Source organism: Jaculus jaculus, chromosome 3, assembly GCF_020740685.1.
Source record: "Jaculus jaculus isolate mJacJac1 chromosome 3, mJacJac1.mat.Y.cur, whole genome shotgun sequence".
Lineage (NCBI taxonomy): Eukaryota > Metazoa > Chordata > Mammalia > Rodentia > Dipodidae > Jaculus > Jaculus jaculus.
The window spans coordinates 95,198,902-95,220,984 of record NC_059104.1 but is presented as its reverse complement, the minus strand read 5'-3'; the positions used below and the strand labels follow the sequence as shown (position 1 = coordinate 95,220,984).

The following is a 22,083-nucleotide window of genomic DNA, read 5'->3' as shown; positions in this document are numbered from 1 at the left end:
TGCCACCTGAATCTCTGGCACTATGCTGGTTAGGATGAAAACGGCAGGGACATCAGGGCTTTTCTCCCTGTGGACTAAGGGACCTTCAGGCTCGTTCTTTAGGCACTTCCCTCTATCCATGTCCCTCTTAACATCTTTGACCAATTGCTTATTATCACAGTCAGATTAACAGACATAGACATAGGTCTGGGAATAAAATACCTTGCCTGTGGGGCTTTAAGCATAGGCCAATGCATGTTGATTTAACACCTTGGTGGCTGCAGGATATGTCTGTGACATTTTGGATGATGTTTTATAGAGCAACGAGAACAACCAGGCTCGTTCTTTTATTATTATTTAGTATTTATTTATTTTTGCTTGTTTTCTCAAGGTTGGGTCTCATTCTAGCCCAGGCTGACTTGGAACTCATTCTGATCCCAGGCTGGCCTCAAACTCACAGTGATCCTCCTACCTCTGCCTCCTGAGTGTTTAGACTAAAGGTGTACATCCCCATGCCTGCTTGTTTTTTTTTTTTTTTTCACTAGGTAGTTTCAGGGTGGCCTTGAACTCATAGCAATCCTCCTACCTCTGCCTTCTGAGTGCTGGGATTAAAGATGTGAGCTAACATGCCCAGCTCCCAGCTTTTTAATTTAATTAACTTTTTTGAGGCAAACCCAACAGACTGGCCTTTTTTTTTTGTTGTTGTTGTTTTGTTTTTTGAGGTAGGGTCTCACTCTAGTCCAGGCTGACCTGGAATGCACTATGGAGTCTCAGGGTGGCCTTGAACTCACAGTGATCCTCCTACCTCTACCTCCCAGTGCTAGGATTAAAGGTGTGCGCCACCACGCCTGGCTTTTTTTTTTTTTTTCTTTTTTAATGTGAGAGAGCGAGAGTAACAGACTGAGTGTGTGAGAGTGAATTGGTGTGTCAGGGTCTCCAGCCACTGCAATTGAACTCCAGCTGCATGTGCCACCTTGTGTACTTGTGTCACTGTGGGTCTGGCTACGTGAGGCCTGGAGAGTCGAACATGAGTCCTTAGGCTTCGCAGGCAAACAGCTTAACCAGTAAGCCATCTCTCTAGCCCATTTTAATTTTTTCTTTCTTTCTTTCTTTATTTGAGAGCGACAGACAGAGAAAGAGGGGGAGAGAGAATTGGCGTGCCAGGGTCTCCAGCCACTGCAAACGAACTCCAGATGTGTGCACCCCCCTTTGTGCATCTGGCTAACGTGGGTCCTGGAGAATCAAGCCTTGAACCGGGGTCCTTAGGCTTCACAGGCAAGCACTTAACCACTAAGCCACCTCTCCAGCCCCCCCCCAAAAAAAATTTTTTTTGAGAGCCAGGTGTGGTGGCTCATGCCTTTAATCCTAGCACTCGGGAGGCAGAGGTAGGAGGACCACCATGAGTTCGAGGCCACCCTGAGACTCCATAGTGAATTCCAGGTCAGCCTGGGCTAGAGTGAGACCCTACCTTGAAAAAACAAAAAGAAAAAAATTTTTTTTGAGACAGGGCCTCATAAAGCCCAGGCTAGCCTTAAGCTCACTATATAGCCAAGAATAATTGAACTTCCAATTCTTCTACCTCTACCTCCCAAATGATGGGATAACATGCATGTGCCACCACACCCAGTTCATGCAGTGCTGGGGATCGAACACACAGCTTGGTGCATGCTGATACTCTACCAACTGAACTACAACCCCGGCCCCAGGCTTGTCCTCTTAATGTTTATAACAACTGTGCTTTATGGCTAGCTAAGCTTGTGCGTATTTCCCAGATCTGGAGAATACCTTTCTTCTAGTTCTGTGGCATGTCTTCATTTATTCTCCTCCAGAATCTTCTCCCCTTGCTCTGGAATATAATTGGAGTTCCTGTCTCCTTCCTTCTCACCTTGGAGCCCGTTTGGGGACATTCTTCCACAGAAGGGCTGTGTCTGTTATGTTGATACTTGAGATGACACATTGAGGACAAAGATTATAGAATACAAGCAAGTGTCATTCCTCAGGAGAGCATTTTCTTTGCAGATATGTTCAGTCAACTGACTCTCAGGTGCAGAAGGAGGATGTGGTTTGGGGTGAAGGTGGAGTAAGAAAAGTATCACACAATGAGTAGGCTTTAAGAAAGAAATATGGTCTGTGTGCTCAGAGACCAATGGGGCCCTGGTCTACAGTGGCTGCTAGCTGGGTGCATGTCTATAGTCCTACTGTTTGTGAGGCTGAGACCAGAGGAAGATCTCTTGATTCAGGAGTTCAATGCCAACCTGGGAAACAGTAAGACTTGTCTCCAAAAGAAAGGAAAAGGAGAGCAACTGGATAGAGAGATAGTAAACATTTTTCATTGTTGCACTCTATATGAGCAGTGTAAGTTCAGTGAATATGTATGGGATATGGTTTCACTCTACCAGGCTGACTTGGAACTCTAGATCCAGGCTAGCCTTAGGCCATTCCAACTCAGCTTCCCCAGGGCTGGGATTAAAAATATGTGCCTTGGGGGCTGGAGAGATGGCTTAGCGGTTAAGCGCTTGCCTGTGAAGCCTAAGGACCCCGGTTTGAGGCTCGGTTCCCCAGGTCCCACGTTAGCCAGATGCACAAGGGGGCGCACGCGTCTGGAGTTCCTTTGCAGAGGCTGGAAGCCCTGGCGCGCCCATTCTCTCTCTCTCCCTCTATCTGTCTTTCTCTCTGTGTCTGTCGCTCTCAAATAAATAAATTAAAAAAAAGAAAGAAAAGAAAAATATGTGCCTTGGCCGAGCGTGGTGGCGCACACCTTTAATCCCAGCACTCGGGAGGCAGAGGTAGGAGGATCGCTGAAAGTTAGAGGCCACCCTGAGACTACATAGTTAATTCCAGGTCAGCCTGGACCAGAGTGAGACTCTACCTCAAAAAACCAAAAAAGAAAAATTTATACACACACACACACACACACACACCCCTTTCTGGCCACCTGGCAGAGCTGGGGTTTTCTCTGTCATCATGTCAGGAAAGGGTCCTGTCCTCAAGGAGGGGGTAGCTGGACAGGAAAGGCTGCTGTAATCCGGGGGTGGGGGGTGTCTGTCTGCTGGTGTTTAGGAGAGTCATGGACAGTGGTTACTGAGCTTGAAGGACTTGCATAAGGAATTGGTTATGTAAAGTTAGTGGAGCAGGTGGGAGTGGGGAAAAGGAATGAGGCCTTCAGGGCAAGAAGGACAAGTTTTACAAAGGCCTAGAGGTGTGTAACTATCAAGTTAGGACAGCAAGGATGGAAAATTGTACACATCTGTGCTGAACTAGACCCAGTGTGGGTTTCATCTCCCCTCTTTGCTTCACACTGGGAAAAAAAGCTCTCAGGACCTTGGCTACTTCTCTGATAGATGTGTGAGAGGTTAAGGTTTCAGGCATTTTGAACACAAAGATGGCCTAGCTAACCCTTGCCAGCAAGGGATGGGGTGGACATCTATGGATTTGTAATGTTTCAGCCACTACCTTTCGTCTGGCCCTTCCAGAGACAGCTATGCCTTAATTAGAAGGTGAGCAGGATGGGTCAAGACTAAAGGCTTGGGATGGGATGGCCAGGTTTCTGGCAAATTCTCCACTTTTCCTGTGGCTAGGGGAGAGTAAGTCTTTTCTATATAAAACACCAGTGAAGTTTCTGGGATAGAAAAGACCTTGGAATTGAATGAAGTTCCTTGAGATACTGTGCATTCTTTAAAAATATATATATATGGGGGTAGTTAAGGTGCTTGCCTGCAAAGCCAAAGGGCTTCAGTTCGATTCCCCAGGACCCACGTAAGCCAGATGCACAAGGAGGCACATGTGTCTGGAGTTCGTATGAAGTGGCTGGAAGCCCTGGTGCGCCTGTTCTCTCTGTCTGTCTGTCTCTCTTTCAAATAAATAAATAAAAATAAAATATTTTTTAAAAATCTGTCCTACTGGGCATGATGGTGCACGCCTTATTCCCAGCACTCTGGAGGCAGAGGTAGGAGGATCGCCGTGAGTTTGAGGCCACCCTGAGACTACATAGTGAATTCCAGGTCAGCCTGAGCTACAGCAAGACCCTACTTTGAAAAACAAAAACAAACAAACAAACAAAAAAATCTGTCGCCCAAGCGCCACATGTTCTCTCTCATATATGGATCCTAGCTACAGATGATTGGGCTTCTGTGTGAGAAGGAAAATACTTGGTAGCAGAGGCCAGTAAATTAAAAAGGAGACATAAAGGGAAGAGAAAGGAAGGGAGGAGGATCCTTAATAGGTTGATATTGTATATATGTAATTACAATGATTGTAATGGGGAGGTAATATGATGGAGAATGGGAATTTCAAATGGGAAAGTGTGGGGGTGGGGAGGGAGGGAATTACCATGGGATATATTTTATAATCATGGAAAATGTTAATAAAAATTAAAAAAATTAAAAAAAAAATCTGTGGGGCTGGAGAGATGGCTTAGCAGTTAAGCGCTTGCCTGTGAAGCCTAAGGACCCCGGTTCGAGGCTCGGTTCCCCAGGTCCCACATTAGCCAGATGCACAAGGGGGCGCACGCGTCTGGAGTTCCTTTGCAGAGGCTGGAAGCCCTGGTGCGCCCATTCTCTCTCTCTCCCTCTATCTGTCTTTCTCTCTGGGTCTGTCGCTCTCAAATAAATAAATAAATAAAAATTAAAAAAAAAATCTGTCAAGGTCAGGTGTGGGTGGCACACACCTTTAATGCTAGCAATTGGGAGGCAGAGGTAAGAGGATCGCTGTGAGTTTGAGGCCACCCTAAGACTACAGAGTGAATTTCAAGGCAAACAACAACAATAAGAAAACCCTGTCAGGTGTGGTGGCGTACACCTTTAGTCCTAGCACTTGGGAGGAAGAGAGGTAGGTGGGTCGCTGTGAGTTCAAGGCCAGCCATAGTGAATTCCAGGTCAGCCTGGGCTACAGAGAAGACCCTACCTCAAAAAAACAAAACCAAAACAAGATAAAACAAGGGCTGAGGGGATGGCTTAGTGGGCAAGGCACATGCCTACAAAGCCAAAGGACCCAGGTTCATTTCCCCAGGGCCCAAGTAAGCCAGATGCACAAGGTGGTGCATGTGTCTGGAGTTCATTTGCAGCAGCTGAAGGCCCTGGCATGCCCATTCTCTATCTGCCTCTTTCTTTCTCTCCCTCTCTCAAATAATTAAAAAATAAAAATAAAAATAAAAAGCCAGGACTAGTGGCACATGCCTTTAATCCCAGCACTTGGGTACTTGGGTGGGTGAGGTAGGGTGATTGCTGTGAGTTTGAGGTCACTCTGCAACTACAGTGAATTCCAGGACAGCCTGGGCTAGAGTGGGACCTTACCTTGAAAAACCAAAAATAATAAATAATAAATAAATAAATGATAAAAATAAAATATAGCAATAATTTAATAATTACTTTTGCATTGCTTTTTGTTTTTGTTTTGTTATTTTGTTTTACAAGGTAGGGTCTCACTCTAGCCCAGGCTGACCTGGAATTCACTATGTAGTCTCAGGGTGGCCTCGAACTCACAGTGATCCTCCTACCTTCTGAGTGTTGGGATTAAAGGCATGCACCACCACACCTGGCTCACTTTTGCATTGCTTTTCTTTTTAAAAAAAAATTATTTATTTAGTTGATGGATAGAATTAAAACTGGGCTTAATGGCACATACTTTTAATCCCAGCACTTGGGAGACAGAGGTAGTAGGACTGCTGTGACTTCAAGGTCAGCCTGGACTACATAGTGAATTCTAGGTCATCCTGGGCTACAATGAGATCCTACCTTAAAAAAACTAACAAGGGGGGAGATAGATTGGGTATGGGTGTGCCAGGCCCTCTTATGTGTACAATTTTCCCTCTTATTCCAGATTTATGGGCCACTTTAGGCAGTGCAAACCAAAGTTCCCAGAAAGAAGCCTTACCTACATTAAACATTTAATTTAAAAGGTTGATTAACTGATTAAAGTTTCAGCGATCATGGGGAGTTGGAATGTTGTACGTCTGGAGCCAAATTATCTTCGCCCTATCTTAGTCCCGTAAATAGCCATTTGTTGTCTACAGGTGTCTGTGTATGACCTAACATCCTAGTGACTATTAGGTAAATCTTTGTGGAATGTAAGAATAGACTTACAGCTTTCACCAACCTTAAAACCAAGAATGTTCACCAGATAGCATCTGAGGCCCACAACAGAGAATTCCCAGTTTTGCTATAATCCACCCACCTGAAGTACTCACCAATGTACGTCAAGTGTCTTGATTTATGTCTTTGTTCTGTGACTATAAAAACTTCATGGAGGGCTGAAGGGATGGTTTAGCGGTTAAGGCACTTGCTTGCAAAGCCAAAGGATCTCAGTTCGACTCTCCAGTACCCACGTAAACCAGATGCACAAGGGGACAAGGGGTCACAAGCTTCTGGAGTTCGTTTGCAGTGGCTGGAGGCCCTGACGTGCCCATTTTTTTTCTCTCCCTCCCTCCCTCCCTCTCTTCTTACTTTTTTTTTTTTGGTTTTTCAAGGTAGGGTTTCACTCTAGCTCAGGCTGACCTGGAATTTAGTATGTAGTCTCAGGGTGGCCTTGAACTCACAGCAGTCCTTCTACCTCTGCTTCCCAAGTGCTTGGATTAAAGGCGTGCGCCACATATTTTTTATTTTATTTATTTATTTATATTTGAGACAGAAAGAAAGGGAAACGGTCGGGCGTGGTGGTGCACGCCTTTAATTCTAGCACTTGGAAGGCAAAGGTAGAAGGATCGCTGAGAGTTTGAGGCCATCCTGAGACTACATATAGTGAATTTCAGACCAGCCTGGGCTAGATAGAGGGAGACCCTACCTTGAAAAAACAAAAACAAAAAAATCTTTATGAATTTGTTAACATGTTGGAATATGGAATTTGGGATAATCTAAACCTGTGTTCCCAGAGCCACGGTCACTCATATTTGGCTCCAGAATAAAGCATTTCTTAGTCCTTTTAGCTGAGAATTGTGTTTTTTGGTAAGGACTAATATAAAAAGATTCTGATAGGAAATGATAACATAGACTCTAAAATGTCTTAAATAAAGGCGATTAATTTGCAAAGCTAAGAAGTGGAGCTCAATGGTTCTTGAATTCAGAGATTTGGTAAGCAGTCTTATCAGACAAAGAGAGAGATACAGGGTGGAAATGAGTACGTATTGACACATTTGGGTTTGCAAGCTCACAAAACTGGGGCCCAGGATTGGCAAATTAAGGCAGAGCACTTTTTTCTTTGGAAAGGAAGTTCCTATTTTTGAAGTTCTTCCAAAGGAGCTTTTAGATTAGAGAAGTGGAAGCCACTGGGAGCTGCATTTCTGTTCCCAGGGGAAAGTAAGAACCTCTGGCCAGCTGTTACAGCTTCTCACAGCTTCTGTGGGCAGGGCTTCTGCTGAGCAGAATCTTTAAATATATGTTTGATTCCCAGAAAAAGAACTGCTTTTCAGAAGAAAAAAAAGAAAGAAAAAGGAAGTGCTTTGTTTTTCAAGAGGTCAAAGGCCCCAAAGAAGTTTGTGGCTTGAGAGGCTCAAACCTGTCAGGCTCCAACAAGAAGCAGCATTCTCCTTCATGTATTAATAAAGAACTTAAGTGCTGGAGAGATGACTTAGTGGTTAAGGCACTTGCTTGCAAAACCTAGGGACCTAGATTCAATTCTCCAGGACCCACATAAGCCAGATGCACAAGTTGGCACATGTATCTGAAATTCGTTTGCAGTAGTGGCTGGGGGCCCTGGTGCGCCCATTCTTTCTATCTCTCTATGTGCCTCTTTCTCTCTCAAATAAATAAATGCCAAGAGTTTGTTCAATGGTAGAGCACTTGCCTAGTATGCATAAGGCTCTGAATTGAATCTCAAGCACCACAAAAATAAATTACAAGGGAGTGGAGAAAGAACTTTTGGTTTTTAACATTTCTGCACAATTGATAGGAGACAGAAACTGGCTAAGCAATCAGGGTAACAGTACCCAAAAAGTGATTTTTTTCTCATTAAAATATTTTTATTTATTTGCAAGCAGAGAGATGGGGGGCATGAATGGGTGCATAAGGGCCTTTAGCTGCTTCAAACGAAGTCCAGATGCATGTGTCAAAAAGTGATTTTTTTTTTTTTTTTTTGAGGTAGGGTCTCACTCTAGCTCAGGCTGACCTGGAATTCGCTATGTAGTCTCAGGGTGGCCTCGAACTCATGGTGATCCTCCTACCTCTGCCTCCTGAGTGCTGGAATTAAAGGCATGCACTACCACGCCCGGCTTCAAAAAGTGATTTTTAAAAAAAAATTCTTTGACTGAAAGCGGGAAATATCACTAAGCCTGCAGAAATCTAGACATTACACCCTCCAGGAAAGATTTCTAGATTAAGCTTGCACCCTTCCCAGATGACAGAAACTCTGATCCTTACCGAAGATTACTGGCCAAGCTGTAAAATCTGGTCTTTGTACATAACACCCTGCTGACCTGGTCTTTCTCACGTAGGGAACTCCCCATAAAAAAACCAAGATCAGGCTTGGTGGTGGTGCATGCCTTTAATCCCAGCACTCAGGAGGTAGGACGACAGCCTAGTTGGAGGCCACCCTGAGCCTACATAGTGAATTCCAGGTAAGCTTGAGCCAGAGTTAGTCCCTACTTCAAAAACCCAAAACCAACCAACCAAACAAACAAAAACACCAAGATTGAATTTGCCAGGCGGGCTTCTCTGGGCAAAAGCTCTGCCCTCTTCTCTCATGGGGCTCCTCTTCCTTGCTTCCCTCTCCTATGTGTAGGCTTAAGTCCTTCTTCTCTCCTTCCTAACGTCTTAAGCTACAATAAAAATTTTTTTGGGGATGTGTGTGGAGAGATTGCTTAGCGGTTAAGGCACTTGCCTGGAAAGCCTAAGGACCCAGGTTCGATTCCCCAGTACCCATGTAAACCAGATGTACAAGGTGGTGCATGTGTCTGGAGTTCGTTTGTGGTGGCTAGAGCCCTGGCGGTCCTATTCTCTTTCAAAGAAATAGTATTTAAAATCTTTCTGAACCTTATCCTCTGGTCTGTGGATTTCATTCTTTGAATTCATAGGAGAAGGATCCCAGAACACCCCAAGTTATTGGTGCATTGGCATACAAGGAACCCAACAATCCTATATCACAATGTGAAGCTGATAAACTCTAAGCTCAACCTCCACATTTGTCAGACGTAGGAAAAGACATTAAGAATCCTTCCATTACTGGATTAGGAGGGGGGCTCGGCGGTTCAAGGCGCCTGCTTGCAAAGCCAGTTGGTGTTCAATTCCCCAGTACCCACATAAAGCCGGATGCGCAAAGTTCATTTGGAAGGGCACGGGCCCTGGCACACCCATTCCCTGTCTCAAATGAATAAATAAATAATAAAAAATATAATAAACAAAACCAACCAACCAAGAAAAAAAATCTTCCTGTTACGGTATCAATTCAAGTATTGCCATGACTCACGAAGCACCAAGCCAGGCAGGCCCACGAGAAGCAGGGAGGGCTGGTCTTCTGCTTAGTGCGCAGACTCCACACCGGAGGCCGCCTTCTCCCATTCCTCGCCTCTCCAGCAGAGGGCGCGGCCTCCCAGCGTCCCCTTGGCTCCGCCCACGGCTGGCCACGCCCCTCGCCGCCCCGGAGGTGGGCGCGGAAACTTGGCCCGCTTCCCCCTCCTCCCCGCCCAGCCTTCCTCCCCTCCACCCCCAGCTGGGTGCTCGCGCCGGCCCGAGCGGGGTCGCCGCCGCGTCCACAGCCCGGGTCCGCAGACGGGGCCCCGGCGCGCCCGCCCTCTGTGCTCGCGGCGCTTCGCTGAAGGGGCGCGCCCGGTCTCCCGGCGCCACCCCCTGCCCTGCCCGCCGCGGCTCCTCCCTCTCCGCCCGAGAGCCGGCGGCGGCGGCGGCTGCCGGGAGGGAGGCCCCTCCCTCACGCCCTGCTTCTCTCCCTGCTCGCGGCTGAGCGGAGCCGGCCGACCCCGCTGCGTTCCCGACCCCGTCTCCGGGGGCCATGGCCGGCAACGTGAAGAAGAGCTCGGGCGCGGGGGGCGGCGGCGGCTCGGGGGGCTCGGGCGCGGGCGGCCTGATCGGGCTCATGAAGGACGCCTTCCAGCCGCACCACCACCATCACCACCACCTCAGCCCGCACCCGCCCGGCACGGTGGACAAGAAGATGGTGGAGAAGTGCTGGAAGCTCATGGACAAGGTGAGGGGCCCGCGGGGGGCCGGCAGACCCCGGGGAGCAGGGTGGGTGTGGGCGGAGGGCCGCGGCCGCGGCGACGGGGGGAGGATGGACGACGGCGGACGACGGGCGGAGGAAGCCGGCTGGGGGAGGGGGCGGCCGCGAGCGGGCCGGGCCGGGCAGGGAAGGCCACGGGGGCCGCGCTCTGCGAGGTGGGGAGGTTGAGGTGTGCGGGGACGGAGACAAAGATGGGGTGGGGGCTGGGGGAGGCTTGACGGCGAAGCCACCGGGGCGGAAGTGCGAGGGGAGGGGTGCGGAGTTTGGGGCTCCGCCGGCGCCTTTGGGGATGTGGGTCACGGAGTTGGCCCCCGGACATGGGCCCGAGGGAATGAGGAAGTGTTTGATTTGCAGGCTAGAGCTCCCAGCTGGATGCGGGGGGAGTCGACACTCTCCCGGGCATTAGGTTGATGGGCTCCCTAGGAGGGAGCCGGGGGTCTGGACGACCGTAGGCTAACCCGTGGTCGGGGTGAGCGTGTAGTTTGTTTTCATTTTCCTCATTAAGGTGTAACACTTAGATAAAAGAACGAAATGGGGGCAAAGGAGGAACTTCCCTTAACTGCTAACGTTGGCTCACGTTTTTTTTGTTAATCCTGCAAAAAAAGCACTGGGTCTGATCTGTCGCAGGCGCTGAGCTGAGCAATTGAACCACAAGTCCTGGTTAGAAGCTTAACCTTCTGAAAGGTGCATTGACTGAAGATGCTCAGCGGCAGAGCCTGTCTTTATAACTAACTGCATTCAGCACTTTGAGTTGGGCTCTCGTTGGGAGATTTTTTTAATTTTTGTAACGGGCCTGCCTTTTACAAGGCCTCACTTTCCTCCAGAGTCTCTCTGATTGCCTTTTCAAAATCAGATATGCGAAAAAATAAACCTTATATTTAGCCCTTCAAGTTTGTCATTTGGGAGAGTCTTACTTCCTTATGGTTGTGCCTATATAGTGAAATTTACTAGTTAGTTCCAAGTTAACACTGCTATATATTATCATGTTTTGTTAGAATTCGGTACATTATTTCCTTGATATTTGTCATATTTATTAATAACTTTGGCAACATTTATATTGTAAGTAAAAACGTGATTAGGAGGTTCTGGTATGTAAGAGAATAGTGTTACATCCTCCAGAGTAAAATTGGTTTTCGTTGGCTTCTCTCTGGGTCCGGATTCCTTTTCTGTAAAGTTCTTCATGGGTTGTTTTGGATTAAAAACAGCCACTAAAATGATTTTGAAGCACTTGGCAAATGTAATTCTGCTATATAAATGCTTAATAAGTCCTGTGTGAGAATTAACTCTCTGGCAGTGCATACCAATGGCTTCAGAGCCACTTTTTCAAGGATGATTTTTCCTACGTTAAGTAATGTTAATTATGTTATAGGCTACCAGCATGCTTCCTCACCCCCCCAAATTGGCATTATAGTACTTAATGATGCAAATATTTGTATGTTCATAATATTGGTGCTAGTAATAGTTTTATTATTAGAAATTATAAAACCATTATAGAGTGATATAAAAAGGAAATTTTAGATACATTATCATCTTTTTACTTTGTCTTTTGAGTGGCTTACTTTGTAGTTCAGGCTGGTCTGGAACTCACAGCAACCCGTCCACCTCAGCCTCCCTAGTGCTGCCTGGCTCCTTGTCCTTGTGTTGGCATTAAAAAAAAAATGTTAGAATCTGAAGTTTAGCTGGGTGTGGTGGCACACTCCTTTAATCCCAGCACTCAGGAGGCTGAGGTAGGAGGATCACTGTGAGTTTGAGGCCATCCTGAGAGTACATAGTGAATTCCAAGTCAGTTTGGGCTAGTGTGAGACCCTATCTCAAAAAAAAAAAAAAAAAACAAAAAACAAAAGTCCTGAAGTTAATGTAAGTAAGGCTTACATTTTTTTTGGTGTATGTTGTGCTTATGTGTTCATGTGTGTGTGGGCATATATATGTGTGGCTGTACATGAGGTCAGAGGGGACACCCGTGTCTTTATCAATTACTCAACTTTATTAATTTATTTTGGTTTTTTGAGATAGGGTCTCACTCTAGCCCAGGCTGACCTGGAATTTACCATGTAGTCTCAGGCTGTCCCGGAACTCACAGTGATCCTCCTACTTCTGCCTCCAGAGTTCTGGGATTAAAGGTGTGTGACACCACCCCTGCTTCACTTTATTTTTTATTTTTAAATAAAATATTTATTTAATAAATAAATAAATAAATAATTTATTTGAGAGAGAAAGAGGTAGAGAGAGAGAGAGAGAGAGAGAATGGGCGTGCCATGGCCTCCAGCCATTGCAAATGAACTCTAGATACATGCGCCTCCTTGTGAATCTGGCTTATTTAGGTCCTGGGGAATCGAACCGAGGTCCTTTGGCTTTGCAGACAAACACCTTAACCACTAAACCATCTTCTCCAGCTCTTCCCTTTATTTTTTGAGACAGGGTCTCTCATGAACCTGGTGCTTACTGATTCAGACAGACTAGTGGGCTAGGAAGGATCCTAAGGATCCTTATGTCTCTGATTTTCCAGTGCTGGGATTATTAGGTGTCTGTACCATGTCTGATTTTTTTTTTAATTTTTTTGTTCATTTTTATTTATTTATTTGAGAGCGACAGAGAGAGAAAGAGGCAGATAGAGAGAGAGAGAGAGAGAGAGAGAGAGAGAATGGGCGCACCAGGGCCTCCAGCCACTGCAGACGAACTCCAGACATGTGCGCCCCCTGTGCATCTGGCTAACGTGGGTCCTGGAGAATCGAGCCTCAAACTGGGGTTCTTAAGCTTCACAGGCAAGCGTTTAACCGCTAAGCCATCTCTGCAGCCCGCATGTCTGGTTTTTATGCGGGTGCTGGGAATCTGAACTGAGGTCCTTATGTTTGTATGGTAAGCGCATTATGGACTGTGACATCTCCCCATTTCCTATACGTTTGCATTTTAGGGACCTGAGATTAAAGATTTAGGGTATAGGGCTGGGGAGATGGCTCAGTGGATAAAGGCACTTGCTTGCAAAACCTGCTGGCCCCAGGTTTGATTCCTCAGTACCCATATGGAGCCAGATGCACAAAGTGGTGCATATATCTGGAGTTCCTTCACAGCAGCAAGAGGCCCTGATGGGCTCATTCTTTCTCTTTCCTGTTCCTCTCCTTTCCTCTCTCTCAAATAAATGATATATTAAAAAAAGACTTCTGAGCTGGGCGTGGTGGCGAACGCCTTTAATCCCAGCACTTGGGAGGCAGAGGTAAGAGGATCACCGTGAGTGCAAGGCCACCCTGAGACTACATAGTGAGTTCCAGGTCCGCCTGAGCCAGAGTGAGACCCTACCTCGAAAAACAAAGCAAAACAAACAAACAAAAAACCACCACAGACTTCTGGCATAGAAAAATATTTGTTATTAGTTTATTAGTTTCATGTCATATAGGACACAAGTGGGTTTAGTGTATCAGAATTATATTGATTAGTGACTTCCTTAAAATACCTTTAAAAATGTGTGGTTCTGCAAATGAAGGATAAATTATAGAGAGCCCTATTTTGCATGGTAGTCCAAACAACTCCTCTACTCCTTCATCTCTTGAGTATTGACTTTTTGTTCTTTGTTAGAATGTTTAATTACTTGAGGAATAAGGAGGAACCAGAGTGTTCTTTAAAAAAATATTTTTTTTTGAGGTAGGGTTTCAGTCTAAGCCAGGTTGACCTGGAATTCCGTTTGTAGTCTCAGGGTGGCCCTGGACTCAGGGCAGTCCTCCTACCTCTACCTCCCGAGTGCTGGGATTAAGGCATTTGCCACCACTCCTGGTGGAGCCAAACTTTGTGGTGAAAATGATTTTATGCTTTTTTTTTTAAACATATTTTTATTTACTTATAAATAGAGGAGACACACAAAGTCTGTGTGCTGGGGTCTCCAGCTATTGCAAGTGAACTGACACATATACTACTTTGTGCATCTGGCTTTTACGTGGGTACTGGGGAATTGAACCTGGGTCATTAGGCATTGCAAGCAGGTGTCTTAGCAGGTGAGCCATCTCTTCAGCCTAGGCATTGTAGTTTCAAGGACAGTAGGTGTCTAGCTTTTCTTTCTAGTCTAGCAAGAGGGATGTTTTATTCTTGTACTGCTTGTCTCAGAGATGACTTCAGTAACGTGTCCAGTACCACATGTTGCTATCTGCTGAAATGAAAATGAGTGTTCGTCCTGTAGGCTTGTCCTTTCCACACACATTTCCTTAGCACCTCTGTGATGTTGCTAGTGTGCGTCATCTGCACTACGCTCTTCTTGGTGTCTTGGGGGTGGTTCTTCACTTCATTTTTATTGCTGAAGTTGTTTTCTTTTGTTTGTTTTGTTTTTTGTATTTTGAGGTAGGGTCTCACTCTAGCCCTGGCTGACCTGGAATTCATTATGTAGTCTCAGGGTGGCCTCAAACTCATGGTGATCCTCCTACCTTTGCCTCCCAAGTGCTGGGATTAAGGCATGTGCCACCATGCCTGTCTGAAGTGTTTTTTTTGTTGTTGTTGTTCATTTTTTAAAAAATTTGTTTGAGAGCGACAGACACTGTGAGAAAGGAAGGCAGATAGAGAGAATGGGTGTGCCAGAACCTCCAGCCACTGCACATGAACTTCAGACTCGTGGGCCCCCTTGTGCATCTGGCTAACATGGGACCTGGGGAATCGAATCGAGCCTCTAACCGGGGTCCTTAGGCTTCACAGGCAAGCGCTTGACTGCTAAGCCATCTTTCCAGCCCTGAAGTTTTTGTTTTTATTTTTGAGGCAGGATCTCTCTAACCAAGGTTGACCTGTAACTTACTCTATACTTCAGGCTGGCCTTGAACTCAGGGTATCCTCTAGGATGTTGGGATTAAAGGTGTGAGGCACCCTATCTAGCTTGTTGAAAGTTTTTAACAGTCACAACTTTCTGATGTCCCATGGTATTATATGAGTAGTGAAGAACTGTCACATCCACACATGTCCTTCATATTTATTGAATTTAGTCCCAAGTTACTATTTCATACCTATTTGCTCTGTTCCAGCCCACTCTTAGTCATTTTGTTGATTTAGCATTGGGGGACTATCAGTCTTCTCCCTTCACTCAGTATTGAATATCTGTATATGGAGAAGTTGGTATAAGTCATGGGTTCTGCTCACCATAGACCCAATTCACTAATTTATTATTCATTATTGAACTTAAACTTGTTGGAAAAATGCCTATGCTAAAATTCTTGTTGTTAAACAAAAATTAGACATAGTAGACCTCTAGGTGTATTTTTTTTTTTTTTTTTTGAGGTAGGGTCTCACTCTAGCCCAGATGACTTGGAACTCACTATGTAGTCTCAGGGTGGCCTTGAACTCACAGCAATCCTCCTACCTCTGCCTCCCAAGTGCTGGGATTAAAGGTGTGCGTCATCACGCCTGGCTTTAGGTTCCTTTTTTTTTTTTTTAATTTATTTATTTATTTGAGAGCGACAGACACAGAGAGAAAGACAGATAGAGGGAGAGAGAGAGAATGGGAGCGCCAGGGCTTCCAGCCTCTGCAAACGAACTCCAGATGCGTGCGCCCCCTTGTGCATCTGGCTAACGTGGGACCTGGGGAACCGAGCCTCGAACCGGGGTCCTTAGGCTTCACAGGCAAGTGCTTAACCGCTAAGCCATCTCTCCAGCCCTCCTTTTTTTTTTTTAAACTTTATTTAATTTTATTTGTTTGAGAAGAGGGAGAGAGACAGATAGAGAGAATGGGCACTCCAGGGCCTTCAGCCACAACAAATGAATTCCACACATGTGCTACCTTGTGCATCTGGCTTACGTGGGTCCTGGGGAATCAAGCCTGGGTCTTTGGGCTTTGCAGGCAAGCGCCTTAACCACTAAGCCATCTCTCCATCCCAAGCCCTGTAGGTTTTAAAAATACTTTTGTTTATTTGCAATAAGAAAGAAGGGAGTGGATATATGAACAAGAATAGGTGTTCCAGGCCTGTTCCCACTGTAAAGGAACTCCAGATGCATGTGCTGCTTTGTGCATTTGGCTTTATGTGAGTTTTGGGAAATTGAACTCTGGGCTGGCAGGCTTTGCAAGCAAGCAAGTGCCTTTAGCTGCATAGCCATATCTCCAGCATTACCTGTATGTTTTTATTTTTAATTTTTTTCTTTCAGGTGTGTGTGTGTATATTAAGTAGAAATTTTGTATGGACACATCATGTACTGGTACCATTATTTCCTTTCCTCCCTAGTTTTGTGTATTTTGAGATAGTGTCTCATGCAGCCCAGGCTGGACCTGGTCTGACCATGTTGTTGAAGATGACCTTGACCTTCTGATATTTCTGCCTGTACCTGTTCAGTGCTAGGATGAAAAGCATGCACGTGGTTTATGTGATGTTGGGGATCAAACCCGGTACATGCCAGGCAAGCACTCTACCAGCAGAGCTGCATCCTGAGCCCTCTAGCCTTTTTGTTTGTTTGGTTTTAGGTTTTTCTTCCTCCCTCCCTAAGTCCCTTCCTTTGGCCTCCCCAGAATACTGTAAGAAATATTTGTATAAATACTTCTGTGAAGAAAGTGGTAGACTAGGGAGGTGGCTCAGTGGATAAAGCACTTGCTATTCAGGCCCAAGTACCTGAGTTTGAACCCTAGACCCCATGTAAAAAGACAGAAGGTATGGTGGGCTGCTGTAATCCTAGTCCGTTGGCAGAAATGAGAGGCTTGCAGAGAGGTGGGAGGCAGAGACAGAATTTTCTGGAACCTTGGGGTGAGCAAAACAAAGAACAACAGCAGAGTGAGATCCAGAGAGAGAAACTCTGCCTTAAGTGAGGTGGACTGGTGAGGACTAGCCCAAAAGTTGTCCTCTGACCTCCACACACGTGTATGCTGTGGTCTGTACCTGCAGTGCAGACACGCGTGCACACACACACACTGTCACAGAGAGGAGGGAGGGTGGGAAGGGGGAGAGGGAGAATGGCTAGTAGTAAACAGACTAGACCTGGAGAGGAAGGAATCACGTAAGTAACTTTAAATGCAGATTTTAATGTATCTGATATTTAACTTAGTGAGAGATGTAAAACACCATTGTGAAATAGAGGAGGGTTTGCTAGGCATGGAGGACAGTAAATATTTTGGGCTACATGCTTAATCCTGTATTCTTCATTGTTAAGAGTCTTAAAACTGTAAAAGCTGTTCTTTGTTTACAAATATTGTAGGGAGGGAAAGACTACAGGTAATAATTTCATAGTTTGCTCAGCTCTGAACTAGAAGAGCATTAAGTTAGTAATATTTTAGGTTTCACTCTGTAACCAATCAAGGCTTTCCTAGAACTGTAGCCTAGGATGGCCTCAGATTCATTACATTCCTCCTTCTTTAGCCTTCCAAGTGATGAGGTTATAGGCGTGGATCCAGCTCTTGCATTTTGAGTTTAAGAAAGTAGTGGTGCATGCCGTTAGTCCCAACACTTGGGAGGCTGAGATAGGATTGCTGTGAGTTTGAGGTCAGCCTGAGACTATTTCAGGTCATCCTGGGCTAGAGTGAGACCCAACTTTGATAAAACAAACAAAAAAAAAAAAAAAAAAAAAGAAAGAAAGAAAGTTTTCTAGGGCTCAGCAGTTAAAGACAACTGCAAAGCCTCCTGGCTAGGTTAAATTTCCCAGCACCCATGTGAAGCTGGATGCAAAAAGTAGAGCTGGGCATGGCGGTGCGTGCCTTAAGTCCCAGCACCCAGGAAGCAGAAGTAGGAAGATTGCTGTGAGTTTGAGGCCACCCTGAGACTACATAGTGACTTCCAGGTCAGCCTGGACTAGAGTGAGACCCTAACAAACAAAAAGCAAGCAAACAAACAAACAAAAAAGAGTGGCATATGCATCTGGTGTTCATTTGTAGGGCAAGAGACCCTGGTGTGCCCAAACACAATGCAAGCATTTTTCTTTTTTCTCTCCCCTTGCCTGTCCAGGTAGGGTCTCACTCTAGACCAGGCTGACTTGGAATTCACTATGTAGTCTCAGAGTGGCCTTAAACTTGGCCATCCTCCTACCTCTGCTTCCAGAGTGCTGGTATTAAAGGTGTGCACCCCCCCCGCCCCGCTTCTTCTTCTGCTGCTGCTTTTTTTCTCAATTTTTTTTTTTTTTTTTCGAGGTAGGGTCTCACTCTGGTCCAGGCTGACCTGGAATTAACTCTGTAGTCTCAGGGTGGCCTTGAACTCATGGCGATCCTCCTACCTCTGCCTCCCGAGTGCTAGGATTAAAGGCATGCGCCACCATGCCCGGCTTTTTTTCTCAATTTTTATTAACCTTTTCTGTGATTATTAAAAGTATCCCATGGTAATACCCCCCCCCCTTTCCCCTTTGAAATTCCATTCTCCATCATATCCCCTCCCCATCTCAATCAGTCTCTTTTATTTTGATGTCATGGTCTTTTCCTCCTGTTATGAAGGTCTTGTGTAGGTAGTGCCAGCAGGCACTGTGAGGTCATGGATATCCAGGCCATTTTATGTCTGGAGGGAGCACGTTGTAAGGAGTCCTACCCTTTTGACTCTTACATTCTTTCCGCCACCTCTTCCGCATTAGACCCTGAGCTTTGGAAGGTGTGATTGAGATGTTACTCAGTACTCCAGTCACTTCTTTCCAGCACTATGATACCTTCTGAGTCATCCCAAAGTCACTGCCATCTGAAAAGAGAAGATTCTCTACCCAAAGTGAGAGTGGCGTTAATATAACGGTATAAATATTAAGCGAAGTGCTTACTGGGCAGTTTGGTAAGTGTAGTATGTACATTTTTCCAGACATCAGATGTTACACCCCTAGGGCTCATGACTACCCCTGTTTTAAGTTTTCAGTATCAGGGATGTGTTTCCCCCCACGGAGCGGGCCTCCAGTCCAATTGGAGGGCAGTTGGCTTTTTTTTTTTTTAAAGGGGGGGGGGTTCATTGTAGTCCAGGGAATTCAGTAGGTAGTCTTGGAGTGGCCTTGAACTCATGACAATCCTATCCTTGCCCTCCAAAGTGCTGGGTTTAAAGGTGTGCATGCCCAGCTATTTTATTTTTTAAAAAAACCATTTATTTATTTATTAGAGAGAGAGGGAGAGAGAATGTATGTGGGTTGTGTATAGGCACATCAGGGCTTCCTGCAGCTGTGAATGAACTCCAGACATACGTGCCAGTTTGTACATTTGGCTTTATGTGGATATTGGGAAATTGAACTCAGGCTGTGAGGCTTTGTAAGAAGTGCCTCTTGGGCTGGAGAGATGGCTTAGCGGTTAAGCTCTTGCCTGTGAAGCCTGTGGACCCCGGTTCAGGGCTCAATTCCCCAGGACCCATGTTAGCCAGATGCACAAGGGGGCACACGCATCTGGAGTTTGCAGTGGCTGGAGGCCCTGGCGTGCCCATTCTCTGTCTCTATCTGCCTCTTTTTGTCTCTGTCTGTGGCTCATAAATGATAAATAAATAAATAAATAAATAAAAAGAAGTGCCTCTTAACTGCTGAGCTGTCTCCGTCTTCTTTCTTAACTTTAAACATAAGACATACTGCTTATAGATTTTCTTTTCTTTTCTTTTTTTTTTTTTTTTGGTTTTTCGAGGCAGGGTCTCACTCTGGCTCAGGCTGACCTGGAATTCACTATGTAGTCTCAGGGTGGCCTTGAACTCACAGCGATCCTCCTACCTCTGCCTCCCGAGTGCTGGGATTAAAGGCTTGCGCTCTTTTCTTTTTTGTAATCACCATTTTTTTTTGTTGTTGTTGTTGATTGTTTTGCCTTGCAGACAAGTGCCTTAGCTGCTAAGCCATCTCTCTTTCCAACCCTTTAACTAGTATTATTGAATTAAGTATTTATTAGCTACTTTTTTTTTTGGTTGAGACAGTCTCCCTGTAGCTCAGGCTAACCTGGAGCTCTGACACTCATTGTGTAGTCTAGGCTAGTCTTGAAATTGCAGTCTTCCAGCCTTAGCCTTCCAAATACTAGGATTACAGGTGTCTTCTGCTATGTGCAACTCCCCCCACCCCCAGGTAGGGTCTCGCTCTAGCTCAGGCTGACCTGGAATTCACTACGTAGTCTCAGGGTGGTCTCGAACTCATAGCAATCCTCCTACCTCTGCCTCCCAGGTGCTGGGATAATAAATAAATAAACAAACAAATAAATATTGGTATGAAATTATTCTTAAATTAATTTGACAATTTCATGTATGTGTATAATGTATTTTAATCATACTGACTTCTTGTTATCCTCTCTTCTCCCACTTGTGCTCAAATTTTTTCCTCTTCCTAAGTAGTTAGTTCATCTACTTTCTTGTCTTTTTAAAATTTTTATTTTACTTTTTTGTTTTTCAAGGTAGGGTCTTTCTCTAGTCCAGGGTGACCTGGAATTCGCTAGGTAGCCTCGAACTTACAGTAATCCTCCTATCTATGCCTCCTGAGTGCTGGGATTAATGGCGTGTGCCACCATTCCCAGCTTTCATATCTCTTTAAAATTACTGCTTTACTGACAAAGTGAGTTTAATTAGAGTTGCTTGCATGAGCATGGATGTGGAGTTATTTCCTGGAGAAAGGGCAGTTTACCAGTAAGTATACCACTGAAGAATATACCTCCCCTTGTGACCATTAACTGCTAGTGGCTTCCCAGGGAAGGGTAGGAATCTCATGAACCCCTTGGCTATCCATGATGGAATATACAATTCTTTATAATTCCTGTGTGAAACTTATAGCAGATGGATATTTTGTGTGACTAGAGTCAGATGCTCAAAGGTTACAGGTTTGGTTAAGTCAAGAAAGAAGATAATGTCCTCTTGAGCTTGTTTTAAGTTTTTAAAAAATATTTTATTTTTATTTATTTATTTGAGAGAGGGAAAGAGAGAGAGAATGGGTGCTCCAGGGCTCACAGCCACTGCAGATGAACTCCAGATGCATGTGCCACTTTGTTAATCTGGTTTACGTGGATACTGGGGGAATCGAACCGAGGTCCTTTGGGTTTGCAGGCAAGCACCCTAGCCTCTAAACCATCTCTCCAGCCCCTGCTTTAAGGTTTTTTTTTGTTTTGTTTTTCTTGGTTTTTCAAGGTAGGGTTTCACTCTAGCTCAAGCTGACCTGGAAGTCACTATGTAGTCTCAGGGTGGCCTTGAACTCATGGCGATCCTCCTACCTCTGCCTCCGAGTGCTGAGATTAAAGGTGTGTGCCACCACGCCCGGCTTGCTTTAAGTTTTTGATGGAAAACTTGTATATTGATAATGTATATAAAGTGAGCTCATAATTTATCATCATACTGGTCCCCAGTCTTCCTCTTTAGCAGAGTTCATTTGTGTAAGGATTAATGTAGAACATTCAAAGAAAAATGCAGTATTAGTTTGGAAGCAGCCTACATTTCAGTCACGGTTTCCAATGGAATTGTTAATTCTGATGAACATTAGGTTTGTTGGAGGGAGGGACATTATAACAACCAAGTCATTGTGAAGTGTTTTCGTGATCAGCACATTTCGTGCTGGAGGAAATAGGTGGGAGTAGTTAGGCAGGAGCACTGGAAACCAGCCCCACACTCCCCACAATGTTCCTTCCTGCTGCAGCGTCGAAAACGAGGGAAGAGCTTTAACGATGACAGTGCACAGTCACTGGGACCTGGTGCTGTTGAGAAATAGTGCCACTACCATGACGTGACTGCTAGAAATAAGCAGTGGTGGGCTGGGGCTGTGGTCAGTGGCCGAGTATTTCCCCAGCACTTACAAAGTACTGGGTCCCGTCCCCTCCCACCAACCAAATGCAGTAGTGATTCTTAGTGTCTTTGCTACAGCTTTTTGTTAAAATTATTTATTATGCAGGGGTGGATGTGTCAGAGCCTCTAGCCACTGTGCTAGCCACTTTGATGAAGAACTCCAGATGCATGCACCACCATGTGCACCTGCTTTACATGGGTTCTGGGGAGTCAAACTTAGGTCCGTAGGGTTCACATCCGCTTAGCCATCTTTTGCAGTGTGGAGGCTGGGTGGAAAGTGAGAAGTACTCAGCTGTCTGCTGTTTCGACTCACAGC

The 22,083-nt window shown here is 45.4% G+C and overlaps 1 protein-coding gene across 1 annotated transcript in view; it reads left to right on the top strand.

Moving 5' to 3' along the window:
- Nucleotides 1–9,885: 9,885 nt before the first annotated feature.
- The window catches only part of Cbl (Cbl proto-oncogene), an 89,904-nt gene continuing 77,706 nt past the window's right edge, over nt 9,886–22,083 (top strand). Inside the window, exon 1 of the mRNA XM_004667369.2 lies at nt 9,886–10,107. Coding sequence (XP_004667426.1) covers nt 9,913–10,107 — 195 coding nt within the window. The 5' untranslated portion in view covers nt 9,886–9,912. The remainder of the gene's footprint in view (nt 10,108–22,083) is intronic.